General features: G+C 41.2%; 1 protein-coding gene across 1 annotated transcript in view; it reads right to left on the bottom strand.

Annotated features, from left to right (window-relative positions):
- The window catches only part of LOC137137944 (coxsackievirus and adenovirus receptor homolog), a 94,958-nt gene extending 83,382 nt beyond the window's left edge, over positions 1-11,576 (bottom strand). The window contains exon 1 of the mRNA XM_067524794.1: positions 11,067-11,576. Coding sequence (XP_067380895.1) covers positions 11,067-11,133 — 67 coding nt within the window. The 5' untranslated portion in view covers positions 11,134-11,576. The remainder of the gene's footprint in view (positions 1-11,066) is intronic.
- Positions 11,577-15,114: the final 3,538 nt, after the last annotated feature.

The raw sequence follows: 15,114 nt of genomic DNA, 5'->3' as shown, positions 1-15,114 counted from the left end.
GGTGATTGGTGCAGATTTCAATGGGCATGTAGGTGAAGGGAACAGAGGTGATGAGAATGTGATGGGCAGGTTTGGTCTTCAGGACAGGAACGCAGAAGAACAGATGGTGGTAGACTTTGCAAAGAGGATGGAAATGGCTGTAGTAAACACTTTCTTTCAGAAGAGGCAGGAACATAGGGTGACGTACAAGAGCGGAGGGAGAAGCACTCAGGTAGAAAACATCTTGTGTAGACGTTGTAATCTGAAAGAGATCAGTGACTGTAAAGTGTTGGTAGGGGAGAGTGTAGCCAGACAACACAGGATGGTGGTGTGTAAAATGATGCTGGTGGTGAGGAAGATGAAGAGGACAGAGGCAGAGCAGAGGACGAAGTGATGGAAGTTGAAAAAGGAAGAATGTTGTGTAGTTTTCAGGGAGGAGCTCTGTCAGACTTTGGGTGGTTTGGAGGTGCTTCCAGATGACTGGACTACTACAGCTAATTTGATCAGGGAGACAGGTAGGAGGGTACTCGGTGTGTCATCTGGAAAGAGGAAAGTGGACAAGGAGACTTTGTGGTGGAACGAGGAAGTTCAGGAGTGTATACAGAGAAAGAGGTTAGCTAAGAAGAAGTGGGACACTGAGAGGACTGAAGAGAGTAGACAGGAGCACAGGGAGATGCAGTGTAAGGTGAAGGTAGAGGTGGCAAAGTCCAAACAAACAGCATATGAGGACTTGTATGTTAGGTTGGACACTAAAAAGGGAGAAGTGGATTTTTACAGGTTGGTGAGACAAAGAGATAGAGATGGGAAGGATGTGCACCAGGTTATTGACAGGTGCCAGGAGTGTGATGGGAAGATGGAAGGAGAACTTTGAAGAGTTGATGAATGAGGAAAATGAAAGGGAACGAAGAGTAGAAGAGGTGACTGGTGTGGAGCAGGAAGTAGAAAAGATTAGTAAGAGTGAAGTGAGGAGGACATTGAAGAGGATGAAGAGTGGAAAGGCAGTTGGTCCTGATTACATACCTGTGGAGGTATGGAAGTGTCTAGGAGAGGTGGCAGTAGAGTTTTTGACTAGTTTGTTTAACAAGATCTTGGAGAGTGAGAGGATGCTGAGGACTGGAGCAGTAGTGTACTGGTGCCAATTTTTAAGAACAAGGGAGATGTGCAGAGCTGTGGCAACTACAGTGGAATAAAGCTGATGAGCCAAACAATGAAGTTGTGGGAAAGAGTAGTGGAAGCTCGGCTAAGGGCAGAGGTGAACATTTGTGAGCAGCAATATGGTTTCATGCCTAGAAAGAGAACAACAGATGCAGAATTTGCTTTGAGAATGCTGATGGAGAAGTACAGAGAGGGTCATAGGGAGTTGCATTGTGTCTTCGTAGATTTAGAGAAAGCGTATGACAGGGTGCCGAGAGAGGAGCTGTGGTATTGTATGAGGACGTCTGGAGCGGCAGAGAAGTATGTTAGAGTGGTGCAGGACATGTATGAGAGCTGTAAGACAGTGGTGAGGTGCTGTAGGTGTGACAGAGGAGTTCAAGGTGGAGGTGGGTCTGCATCAAGGATCAGCTCTGAGCCCCTTCTTGTTTGCTCTGGTGATGGACAGACTGACAGATGAGGTTAGACAGGAATCTCCCTGGACTATGATGTTTGCAGATGACATTGTGATTTGTAGTGAGAGCAGGGAGCAGGTGGAGGAAAATCTAGAGGTGGAGGTCTGCTCTGGAAAACAGAGGAATGAAGCTTAGCCGCAGCAAGACAGAATACATGTGTGTCAATGAGAGGGACCCAGGTGGAACAGTGAGGTTACAGGGAGCAGAGGTGAAGAAGGTGCAGGACTTTAAGTACTTAGGGTCAACGGTTCAAAGCAACGGAGAGTGTGGAAAAGAGGTGAAGAGGCGAGTGCAGGCAGGTTGGAACGGGTGGAGAAAAGTGTCAGGTGTGTTGTGTGATAAAAGAGAATCAGCGAGAATGAAAGGAAAGGTGTTCAAGACGGTGGTGAGACCAGAGATGTTGTTCGGCTTAGAGACAGTGACACTGAAGAAAAGACAGGAGGCAGAGCTGGAGGTAGCAGAGCTTAAGATGTTGAGGTAGGAGGGAGGAGGTCTAGAGGAAGATCAAAGAGGAGATTTATGGATGTAGTGAGGGAGGACATGAAGTTAGTTGGTGTGAGTGAAGAGGATGCAGAGGACAAGGTTAGATGGAGGCACATGATTCGCTGTGGCGACTCTTGAAAGGGAACAGCCCAAAGGAAAAGTAGATTTCTTATGATGATCCAAATTAATTTCTCTGTGAAATTATTTGTAAAACTGATTAGGAAAATGTCTAACGAGCAACATAACTTGCTAACAAACGAAATGATTATACCACGTTTGAATCAAATCATTTCCATTTTAAATCTATAACAGACATGACGTGTCGCTCATTGTCTCCATCTAGTGGTTAAGAAGAGCGTCAACAGTCCAGCTTTCACTTTGAAAATCGAAGGAGGGGTCTAACGGAATGATCCTTAATCACGTGACGCTCTGCGCTCGCGGACAGGTGACGGCCGCGCGGTTTTGAAAGTTGTGAGCATCAGAATCCTCTGTGCTTGCTCAAATCTCCTGTTAGGCTCACAAATCCGTGTTTGCTCGCTCTCAAACACTGAGTTACAAACCTAGGAGCTCTAAGTAAAGCTTAAAGAGAAAAAGGTAGAAACGTGCTCAACGAAAGAGGGAAAAAGGGACACGTCATCTTCCCTCTCAATGCCAAAGAACAAATGATACTCAAATTCCCAATTAGGTTCAACAGAAGAACAGTTTACCACTATAAAATTTAAATCTACAGTATTATATCGTAAAAACCTCCCATGAAATGATTATAAAATACGTCAGTATGATCCAGTTCAAACAGAAACATCCCCAGGGGAAAAAAAAGAGAAATTCTCACACGATGAATCAGATCTGTCCTTCGCTTACTGTCTTAAACTTGTAATCTGGATCAAAAAAAAAAAAAAAAATTAAAAAATTAAAAAAAAAGAAAAAAGACGGGAAGAAATTCAGGTGGGATCTGTACCTCAGGGAACTTGAGCCAAGCACTCCTTAAGGACATCCTGCTGAGTTAGCAGTTATACACTTCTACACGTCTCGTTGACATCCACACAATGTCTACATGGTGCAGTTGTGACTTCTTATGTAAAACAGGTAGACAAGTACAGTTACATAAATACAAATTCAAGTTGCAGAACACTAAATATTGAGTAGAATCATAAGTTCAGTATTGTAAAATGTATTCACTGCACCACTACTGCATCCTCCCACAACACTGTAGTGAAGCATTTAGCTTGTTTCTGTTTGAACTGGATCATACTGACGTATTTAATTTTCATTTCACGGGAGGTTTTCATGATATAATACTGTAGATTTGACTTTTGTAGTGGGAAAGTGTTCTTCTGTTGAAGGAATTTGAGTATCATTCAGATTACAGCTTCACATGCTCTGAAGCATTTTAATAATATCTCAAAAAGTGTAGTAACATTTCTGTCTAAAAACTGTGTGGACAGCAACAATAATCTAAAACAATTAACAACGCCTGGCCATATTCAAAGTCTTCTGGTGTGAGAATACAGTAGGTGCATGCAAATCATTGCTTATTTTAGGGATGTATCCTCCGAAGAGCTCATATAAAAACAATAGTCCAACCAGGTAAAGACCCATGTATCCTCCAGTCAGCCAGATGGTAAGTCTGTTTCTGTTTCTGCTTTTTAGTTCATCCAGTTCTAGAGATGAATAACTTGTTGTAGCACAGACCAGCAAAACACAGGAAACACTGTGTTACTCTTGCAATTACTAACAGCTACAATGTCTTAATCTGTGGTTCCTCACCAGCATTTGAATTAAAGCAGAGCCAAAGGGAGCTTAGCTACATTTTGTGACATGAAATCCTTTTTGCTCCTTAAGCAGCGCACTTTAAATCTAGAATACAAACATATTATGATTAGCTCGTATTGTGGGGTTTTAATATATATATATACATATATATATATATATATAAATTCTCTGGTTGTTGATTGTTACTCTAAAAGATTCATACTGCTCATTTATGCATTTGTTCAACTTATATTTTGAATTGCTTGTATTTTTTATAAATGTCTTGTTTGATTTGCAGTATTTTCATCTTAATATTGATTTATAATTGTTTATTAGTCAGTTCAGATTCTACTATTCAATGTTCTAAATGAGTCTTGATCTGGATTACTGTTCATTGCCAAATTATTTGTATGCTGATAAAGAAGAGGGGGAAAACCCTACGCCTCCTGCTTTGGGACACACCACACGTTTTGTGAGATGAATGTCAAATGCTTTAATAACAATGGGGACTCATATAGAGATACTGATAATGGACAGGGCAACCCTCTGCCAGCTTTTACAGTGTTTTTCTTCAGTTGGTTCCAAAGTTTACCTTATTCCCTTGCAGCACTGCATTGTGGGGCTTTTACATTACCAGTTGCCCTGCGTGGGAATTCGCTTAAATGTGTAAAACCATTAACCATCAATATGCAAAATTGTCTGTTGTTTTTGCTGTTTCAGGAAGCCATGTGGAAGGTCGTCCTCATTGTCAGTCTGCTTTACTGGGGCTCTGAGGGCAACATAAGCTGTAAAAATGAAATGGATGTTGATGTAGACTGGTATGGCACATTAATATTCTTCAGTCAAGTTTAGTTGTATTGTGTTGTAGTGCAAACAATGTCTCCAAAAGTTCTCTCGACGAAAAAAATCATCAAAAGATGAAATTTCATAAACACTAGAAAAACACTAAAACCTAAGAAAAACAAGAGAAATCTTGGGATCCATAACATTTATAAAAATGAATTCTGAAATTTTTTTCAGTAATAGGTTTCTAAGTTTAGTAAATAACTGAAGACCACAAGTCTGAATACATCTTGCATTAAATTTGTAGTGCAGGATGAAGTGATCGGATACTAGTAGGGGAGACACAAGACTATGCAATTCTAGGACACTACTTCATGAACTTCAGTCACGTTTAGTTACTGCAACCCTAAGCACCTTTGAAACTGGCACACACATTCTCTGATGTGCCTTACAGTGTGTCTGTGCCTTTGAAACATCAGAAATCCGGTTAAGGCTTAGGTTGATTTGGGGAGGAAACTAGGTGATTACGATTAGGGAGAGGTGACTGCTTGGCTAACACTAAACATGGTGAAGATGCCTTTAGCTTCTGTGCAGCTCAAATATAAAAAAAAAAAAAAAGAAAAAGCCGGAGGAGCTCATAGTCGAGACAGTGCTGATTACTTTAAAGACTAAACTTAAGACCTACATATGTGACATTGCTTGTGACATGATTAATTAAACATGATCAATAAGCAACAAATGGTAATAGGCACTATGAACTTGTAAATGAAAGCCCTATTTTCTTTTGATTAATTTTTCACTTAAGTAACTCGGTATTGATTTAACTGTAGAATATGCAGCTTTTGATGCCGCTAGCAATGTTTGATGTGCATGAGTAATTATTCACAAATCCCAGTAAACTGCAGTCAATTTAGGGACGAGCTGTGGGTCAAGACATCCTCAGATTTAGATTTTTCATGGTAGGACCCACACTGATCAACACAAACATGGCAGCAAAGCTCTGCCAACAGTTCCTCTTCTGACTCGTTTTTTTTTCCTTGTCTTAACTTTAATCTGCAGGTACATTTTGTATAAGGAGCCAAAGATTAAAGAACCCAATGGTCTGAACTTTATTTACATTAATTCAACAATGAGCGGTGGATTTGAAAAGAGCAATAAGGGTATCAACCACCAAGCTGGCTTCCTGGCAAATACCCTGCAGCCAATCTTCACTAATGTGAGAACAATTACTGTATATACTTAGGCCTCTGTTTTGATCAGTCTCCCTGACATGAACAGCGTAACAGATGGTCTGGCAGAGAAGAAAAATGATCTGTGGTTATAAAGCGTACATAAAATCCCAAAAATAATCACACACACTGGTCTTCTGTTTACTACCACTTGCACATCCTCCTCTGCCTATGTGTTGTATACACATCTTAGTTTATCTGGGTCCAGCAAGACCCAGACATTATTTACAATATACTTGACAATTTGTTTGATTGGCTCTTTTTTTGTGCATAGACACCAAATTGTGGATATATTGGCTACAATGATCAAGCACCACCAGAAACCAACAATGCAAAATTTGGATGTGGCCACAGCAAAGGTTGGTAGAAATAATTTCTACTCATAGGAAGATCTATTAATGAATTCTTGTCTGCAGCAATTTCATTGTTAGGGAATCTTGAAATGCATCTCCTGATGTTGAAGTGACAAAACGAGTAAAACAATGTTTCTAATGTACATTCAGCAGGTACAAATGTTCTTTCATCATACAAGGGTCAAAGGGTGATTAAGAAAAGTTACAGAAAATGTTTGCAACCCCCTTTAAAAATGTATTTAGATTAACTTTCTGATTAAGGAACATATGCACCAGCTGAATTTACATAAAATATTATACTGATGAAATGTTTTTCTGTGTTTTTAGTAATTTCAAAATAAGAGGAGGTAAACATTTACACTCCACTGTATTTCAAAGACATGTGCAGATGCACTGAGCAGCCAATAAAAACAACAACAACACAAATCTACAGGAATATAGGGCTGATCAAGTGCTTGTCTCAATTATGAACTGCTCTTTGTCTGGTTCATCATGTGGAACTAATTTGGTTTGGGGGATTCTACCAGGAGCTGGGAGCTTCAGACAAATTCAGTGAATCGAAATGAAATTACCTCAAGTCTTTAAATCTTTTCATCTTTTTCTAAAAAAAGCAGCAGAGTACACAAACTGAGGGGTGAGACGATCTGAGGTATTTCTTGCATATTTATTGTCTTTTGCTCCATCAGGAGGGGCAGGGATTACACTTGATACTTTTTCTAATTTTTATCACAAACACAAAAATTCCAGCAGCAGCAGCAGCAGCAGCAACTAACAAACCAGCTGCTAATCCAACATGTCCATAATCCCTGTGTACAGGAATATCTTCGACCTCCAGACTGATGACATGTTTGAGTTTAGTGCTCCTCTCACTGTGTCCTGCTGTTTTACTTATTATTTCACACTCATATATTCCTGTATCTTTGCTGCTGATGTTCTTCAGAATCACAGAAACATCTCCATCCTTCATCTCGGAATCTCTGAGCTCCACTCGACCGTGAAACAATGGATGCTGAAAGTCTTCATATGTGTGCTCGTCTCTGTAGTAGAAGACAAAACCTTCTGACTTGAGATCAGGTCTGATCCACTTTAACACTGTGATGGCAGCTTCTCTGGGACCCTGAAACCATAGAGTGACGTCCTCTCCCGCCTTCACTTTTAACACCTCTGTGTGTAAAAAAACAAAACAAGAAAAAGTCTGTATGAATGGTTGAATGTGAAGCACCATAAGCCAGTTGGCCATGCTGTACGTTGTAATCTGAAAGAGATCAGTGACTGTAAAGTGTTGGTAGGGGAGAGTGTAGCCAGACAACACAGGATGGTGGTGTGTAAAATGATGCTGGTGGTGAGAAAGATGAAGAGGACTAAGGCAGAGCAGAGGACGAAGTGGTGGAAGTTGAAAAAGGAAGAATGTTGTGTAGTTTTCAGGGAGGAGCTGAGACAGAATCTGGGTGGTTTGGAGGTGCTTCCAGATGACTGAACCACTACAGCTAATGTGATCAGGGATACAGGTAGGAGGGTACTCGGTGCGTCATCTGGAAAGAGGAAAGCGGACAAGGAGACTTGGTGGTGGAACGAGGAAGTTCAGGAGTGTATACATAGAAAGAGGTTAGCTAAGAAGAAGGGGGACACTGAGAGGACTGAAGAGAGTAGACAGGAGCACAGGGAGATGCAGCGTAAGGTGAAGATAGAGGTGGCAAAGGCCAAACAAATATGAAGATGATGAGCATATGAGGACTTGTATGTTAGGTTGGACACTAAAGAGGGAGAGGTGGATTTGTACAGGTTGGTGAGACAAAGAGATAGAGATGGGAAGGATGTGCAGCAAGTTAGTGTGATTAAAGATAAGGATGGAAATGTATTGACAGGTGGCAGGAGTGTGATGGAAGATGGAAGGAGAACTTTGAAGAGTTGATGAACGAGGAAAATGAAAGGGAATGAAGAGTAGAAGAGGTGACTGGTGTGGAGCAGGAAGTAGCAAAGATTAGTAAGAGTGAAGTGAGGAGGACATTGAAGAGGATGAAGAGCGGAAAGGCAGTTGGTCCTGATGACAAACCTGTGGAGGTATGGAAGTGTCTAGGAGAGGTGGCAGTAGAGTTTCTGACTAGTTTGTTTAACAAGATCTTGGAGAGTGAGAGGATGCTGAGGACTGGAGGAGAAGTGTACTGGTACCAATTTTTAAGAACAAGGGAGATGTGCAAAGCTGTGGCAACTACAGAGGAATAAAGCTGATGAGCCAAACAATGAAGTTGTGGGAAAGAGTAGTGGAAGCTCGGCTAAGGGCAAAGGTGAGTATTTGTGAGCAGCAATATGGTTTCATGCCTGGAAAGAGTCCAACAGATGCAGTATTTGCTTTGAGGATGCTGATGGAGAAGTACAGAGAGGGTCATAGGGAGTTGCATTGTGTCTTCGTAGATTTAGAGAAAGCGTATGACAGGGTGCCGAGAGAGGAGCTGTGGTATTGTATGAGGACGTCTGGAGCGGCAGAGAAGTATGTTAGAGTGGTGCAGGACATGTATGAGAGCTGTAAGACAGTGGTGAGGTGCTGTAGGTGTGACAGAGGAGTTCAAGGTGGAGGTGGGTCTGCATCAAGGATCAGCTCTGAGCCCCTTCTTGTTTGCTCTGGTGATGGACAGACTGACAGATGAGGTTAGACAAGAATCTCCATGGACTATGATGTTTGCAGATGACATTGTTATTTGTAGTGAGAGCAGGGAGCAGGTGGAGGAAAATCTAGAGAGGTGGAGGTCTGCTCTGGAAAACAGAGGAATGAAGCTTAGCCGCAGTGAGACAGAATACATGTGTGTCAATGAGAGGGACCCAGGTGGAACGGTGAGGTTACAGGGAGCAGAGGTGAAGAAGGTGCAGGACTTTAAGTACTTAGGGTCAACGGTTCAGAGAAACGGTGAGTGTGGAAAAGAGGTGAAGAGGCGAGTGCAGGCAGGTTGGAACGGGTGGAGAAAAGTGTCAGGTGTGTTGTGTGATAAAAGAGAATCAGCAAAAATGAAAGGAAAGATGTTCAAGACGGTGGTGAGACCAGAGATGTTGTTCGGCTTAGAGACAGTGGCACTGAAGAAAAGACAGGAGGCAGAGCTGGAGGTAGCAGAGCTTAAGATGTTGAAGTTCTATTTGGATAGAGACGAGGATGGACAGGATCAGGAATGAGGACATCAGAGGGACAGCTCATGTTAGATGTGTTGGAGATAAATTCAGAGAGGACAGATTGAGATGGTTTGGACATGTTCAGAGAAGACATTGTGAATATATCAGTAGAAGGATGCTGAGGTTGGAGCTGCCAGGCAGGAGGTCTGGAGGAAGAACAAAGAGGAGATTTATGGATGTAGTGAGAGAGGACATGAAGTTAGTTGGTGTGAGTGAAGAGGATGCAGAGGACAGGGTTAGATGGAGGCACATGATTCGCTGTGGCGACTCCTGAAAGGGAACAGACCAAAGGAAAAGAAGAAGAAGGTTTATTATATACATTATTAGGTTATTAGGTTTATTATATACATTATTACGTTAATTATATACATTATTAGGTTTACTGTGACACTCGTCTACACATCGCTAAGCAAGAGAACTAAACCACCAACTCGACTCTCACAGAACAATGCACTTATTATGGTTATATTACGGATTTTATCTGAGGACATTCATCTATTCCCAGGTCAAGAAGTATCAAGAAGAAGGGGGAGGCTAACAGAATTACATGACATTCCTACCTTAAAGTAATGCCCTTTAGAAACAACATCCTAATCTTGTGTGTTTTCTGTGCCTATCGGACACTACTGCCGGGATGGATGCTCGGGATGTAGGGTTCGCGGTGAAGGGGCTGATTGTCGGCGGGTCATTCGATAATAGTTTGGGACCCTACAGCTAAGCCTAAGGGTCTTTTAGGTGGACATTTGAATATAAGTATGATCCTCTCTAAAACCGAACAAATTCATCATCTGTTAATTAACTCAAACCTGGATCATCTCTGCTAATCTGAGACCTGGCTTTATTAAAAAAAGGCCCTTCTGCAGCACTTAATATCACAGGAGAGGAGATAGAGATGGTGCAAAGGGTTGTGGCCTCATGATATTCATAAAAAAAAACACTATTCAGTGCCATCAAATGCAATGGCTGCGTGAGCACACGTTGGAATGCTTAAGTTTAAATATTATTTTTCCCCACAAATGTCTTTTTCAATCATCGTGATTTAATCACTGTATAAACAAACGCCCAAAAAAAAAAACCCAGTACGATTTCATCATTGCAAAATATTACAAAAGCATAGCCTTCTAAATTGGGAAAATATTATAAAATATTCACATTTGTGTTTAAAATACAAAATGATTCATCGTCATCGTCTCCTCTCAGCTAATTTGTAAATACCGGAAATGCCTCGTACCGACTAACAACATGTACACTACGAGAGGACGGCATGTGGCAGCAAGCATGTGGCAGCAAGCATGTGGCGTAATTTTAACAACAGAGACACTTGTCACCACACAAAGCAAAGAGAAATGTCTCCCTGGACTGCCGGCGTATTTTTACGACTGTTGGTTAAGGATGAGGCTGTTGTAACCATCGCCTGCATGCACACAGTATAATATGAAGGCCACAAACGTCGGATGCCCTTCCTGACGCAACCCTTCCCAATTTCTACCGGGCTTGGTACCGGCACTGCACAGCTGGGGATTGGGGATGGGCTGTTAGGGGTTCAGTGTCTTGCCCAGGGACACCCTCTACCAACTGAGCCACTGCTGCTAAACAAAGACGGAAATGCACTGCATCACATTAAAACGTTCATCTAAGACATGCAGCCTAAAAATAACACATGTTTGAAACTTTGAAGGTTCTCTGCAACTTAAAAAACAGAAAAACACACTCACACTAACCTTGATATGCAGAGATCCTAAAAAAGGTCGACAACAACAAGGTAAGCACGAAAAGTAAACGAGGCATGATGATTCCAGTTGTGTGAACAATAACGCGTGAACCTGGAAGTTCCCGCGTTATTGAAATTTTGTATTTCCGGGTCCGGGTGTGTTAAAATACACGAGTCAAGCTTTTCAGCTCGATCCAGCTCAAATAACACAAAAGTAACAGTTTGACTAGGGAGGGTTATAATATTTAATCATATTATAATACACTGTCACCCCTTCGCCTACAGTGGGCCGTGCGCTTTTCACTTTGGAAGCTGAGCCCCAGCTGAGAGACGGACGTCATGATTCAGGATGGATCAGGACATGCAGGGTGTTTGGACTTTTCTCATGTCCTATTTGTGCTAAATATTATTATGGACAGATGAGAGATTGTTTCACAGGGGTGAACTTCTAAAGAAAAATAAACCATCTCCACACATGCAGCAAGTCTCTCTGTGCCCTGTTCCAAACACCCTCCAACATCAAACTCAGAGAACAGTCTTACCGTTTTCCAGGATTCATCTCCTTGAACCTAAAAATCCTCACATTCCCGTCGGTATCATTAATGTCCTGTCAGAGCTGGAGTCTGTGTGAACAGTCGTATACTGTGCTGTCAAATGTGAAGAAATACACATTTAGTTCTTCTTTTGTAGCCCACTTCCCTGAATTGAGAAGACAGTTTTTATCTCATAGCCACTCCTCTGAGGTCATTTTATCTGCAGCATGTTCAGAGCATTGCTTGTCTAGAGTCCTTTTCCCAAAACTCCAGGTGCACATCAACTTCTTCTCTCACTGAGAAAATATGGATCTTTGAATCTGCTACAGTTCACTTTCAGACTGCTTTAAAACCAGTTGTGTCCTATTTGACTGTGACACCTTAAGTTAATTTAATAAGCTGATTATTAAACTGATAAACTTCAATAAATTTAGCTAATTTAAAATGAGGGGTTCAGTGTCTTTCCAACTGAGCTAAAGCCACAGGGTTTCTCTTTACCTGAGGGTTTATTCTAGGAACTGCAGATTGCTTTGTTATTAAAAAAGACACTGGCCAGTTCTTAAACTGCCTCCTTTACACAAACAGTTGCCCAGGACTCTTTAACAACATAAGATAATAAAAGTCTAGAGAAACAGAACACTTCCTTTATAGACATCTGGACTTAATGTTCACACCAAAATACTGAATGTGCAAATTGTCACATTGTCACACACATGCTGAAAACTCTGTGTACTGGATACTCAGAGCCAGCTCGTGGCATAGGTCACATAGGCAGTCGCCTATATGATATAGGAAAAATCTGCGTGTCCCTGTGTGTGTGTGTGTGTGGGCATGCGTGTATATAAGCCTATCTTTTGACACTGTGGGCATGTGGGGAACTTGGTAACAATGTGCAGAGGGAAAGGAAACATAACGTTGTGTAATGCTAAGCGGGGATACAGTATCATTAGCAACATTTAGGTGACACATGTGGGTGAATAGCATAAATTTAGTCATATGGTTAGATAATTAACAAAACGGTCAACCAAGATGGGCTTATTGAAGAGGACACAAAGAGGACAAGAAGTCACAGGCTGGGTCATGGTTAGAGGACTTCTTAAGATCACAGGAGGCACTTAGTTGTTACCAGGCCCAAAGCAATGTAGCAGATTCTGAGTCCTGGGGCTTTATTGCTTCACAACTGACATTAGATAACTTAAAAAGGAACAAGAGTGACGACTGTCAACTGCCTGTACCTGGTTTCCTCATTTATGTTTTGTGAGCATGGTTCCTGTTTTGGGTTTGAGTAGAAATAGAAGGGGTTTGAAAGATACAAGGCAGAAGACAGACAATTTCAATGTGCCTGCCCTTATGAGTACATATTATTTGATCGACTCTGACATGGCAGAGCGAATTCTACACCGTTAAACGGTCCCAAAAGTCTGTAAATAAGTCGTCTGGGCGTTTTCTCTTTGTGTGAAGTCACTTTCTTGCACATTGACAGGAAGTGCCTGAGCAGCCTCGAGCGACGTGGTTTGTGGGTCTGCGTTAGGTAAATGAAGACTGTGATGGCCACAGCCTCGGACGCACCCTAAGTTTGTTTGGTAATGTTTTCATTTACTTTTTTCCTTAAGTTTGGTTTCTTGTTATTAAGTTTAAGTTGTATTAATTGAATTTCTCTTTTTTTTGAGTTATCATTTTGCTGGTAAAAGATTGGATTGAGGCCTTTGTCAACTTTAAATACTTCCTACTGGGCCTGGATTGTACCAAGTACCCCGTTTGACGCAGGGAGGGGGAAATATGGGGATTATGTTTCTTTAGACGTTGTAGGTAATTAAATACTCTTTGGTTCATTATTTTGTTATTGCTTTTTCATATTTGAGTAATGGGATGATGTTGGTAAACTGTTTGTCTGGAGTTTGTTTATAATTTGTCCAGTTGTTGTTATGTCTACCCCTCGTGTGTCATATTGGTTTGGCCAGCCAGTATATATGTTGCCCCTTGTGTGTCACTCAGGTTAGGTCTGTTTTGTCTCTGTTGTGATTAGAACTTATGTTGTAATTTCAGTTTGATAGTTTAAGTTCAGCTATCTTTTGTTGACCTCTTTTAGGGCCCACATTTTGTTAATAAATTGAAATTTCTTTGTATATGTTACATTTGGGTAAATAAAACCCATTTTCTTTTGTGACTTTACTCCTGTGTCCTGTGTCTACCTGCTCGGTCCCTGACAAAGACATTCAATTCAATTCAACTTTATTTATATAGTGCCAATTCACAACAAAGTCATCTCAAGGCACTATAAAGACGTATAGAGAAAACCAAACAATCCCCCTTGAACGAGCCATAGGCAACAGTGGAGAGGAAAAACTCCCTTTAACGGGAGAAACCTCCAGCAGAACCAGGCTCAGGGTGGACGACCATCTGCCTTCAACGGTTGGGTTGACTGGAAAGCTAAGAAAGAAAAGAACAGAGCAACAAAAAGCAACAACAAAACATCGGGCAGGTTGGTAGGACCAGTAGCTGCACGCTGGAAGACACACAGCTCTACAAGTTGGGGACACCTGCAGAAAGGGACAGAGAGAGGGAGACAGAGAAGGAGAAAGACAACTACGGGAGAAAACACACACAGTTAATGTCCTACAATGGTGACAATTTTGAAGGGAGAGGAGAGAGTGACAGGAGGAGGGGGGTCCCCCAGCAGTCTAAGCCTATAGCAGCATAACTATAACTAAGTATAAGCTTTATCAAAGACATGCCACCAACCACCTGCTGACCCTCATGCATGTGGGAAATATTGTACTCATGGAGTATAATTTAAAACTTTAATTTGAAACACCTGAAAATTGTGTCTGACAATACTGACAGCTCTGCTCAGTGCATCGTAATCTTATGCGTTTGTTCTCACTGCATTAATATTCTGTACATACATTATTTATGGCTGTTAGTTGACACAGAGTTGTGAGGTGCGACATATTTTTCTGTTGCCCATTTTTTCCTGTACATATTTATTCCAATGTTACTGCACAATCCAATGTGGGACTCTCCTGGACCCTTTTACTGTATGCTAATTTACAGTATGCTAATAGGTTGCACACTTCAAACTTCACAGATTAGTTATCACTGTGACTGTTTCCTGCTGACATGCACCTTGTACAAAAGCTGACTACTCTCTTTCAGTTTTATGTGTTTGTCACAAGCCTACCTTTGTTTTTGTGTTTGATTGGTTTTTTTTAAAGATCAAATAACCCCATAATTTCTAACTTAGTTATCAATGTTGCCAGTGAACATTGAAGTCATCCAGGTTTGCTAATCCGAAGTTTTGACTCAAGTCAACTGGATTTCTTTTTCTTGGATAGAAATGTTTTGCTAATGTAATTGTCTAAAAGACATGTTTATTGTAATGTTTTATTATTAAGGTTCTGTTATAAATTTATAATTATTTGAGTTCATACAAGTGTTACAAATTTCATGTCATGTGACTTGAGTTGGTAAGTCCATCACTGTGGCTTTATGGACTGAAGCTGACATGGAAAGACACACCAGTGT

The sequence above is a fragment of the Channa argus genome, chromosome 12 (genome assembly GCF_033026475.1).
Source record: "Channa argus isolate prfri chromosome 12, Channa argus male v1.0, whole genome shotgun sequence".
Lineage (NCBI taxonomy): Eukaryota > Metazoa > Chordata > Actinopteri > Anabantiformes > Channidae > Channa > Channa argus.
The sequence above is the reverse complement of the archived record's forward strand: the minus strand, read 5'-3'. Positions and strand labels throughout refer to the sequence as shown.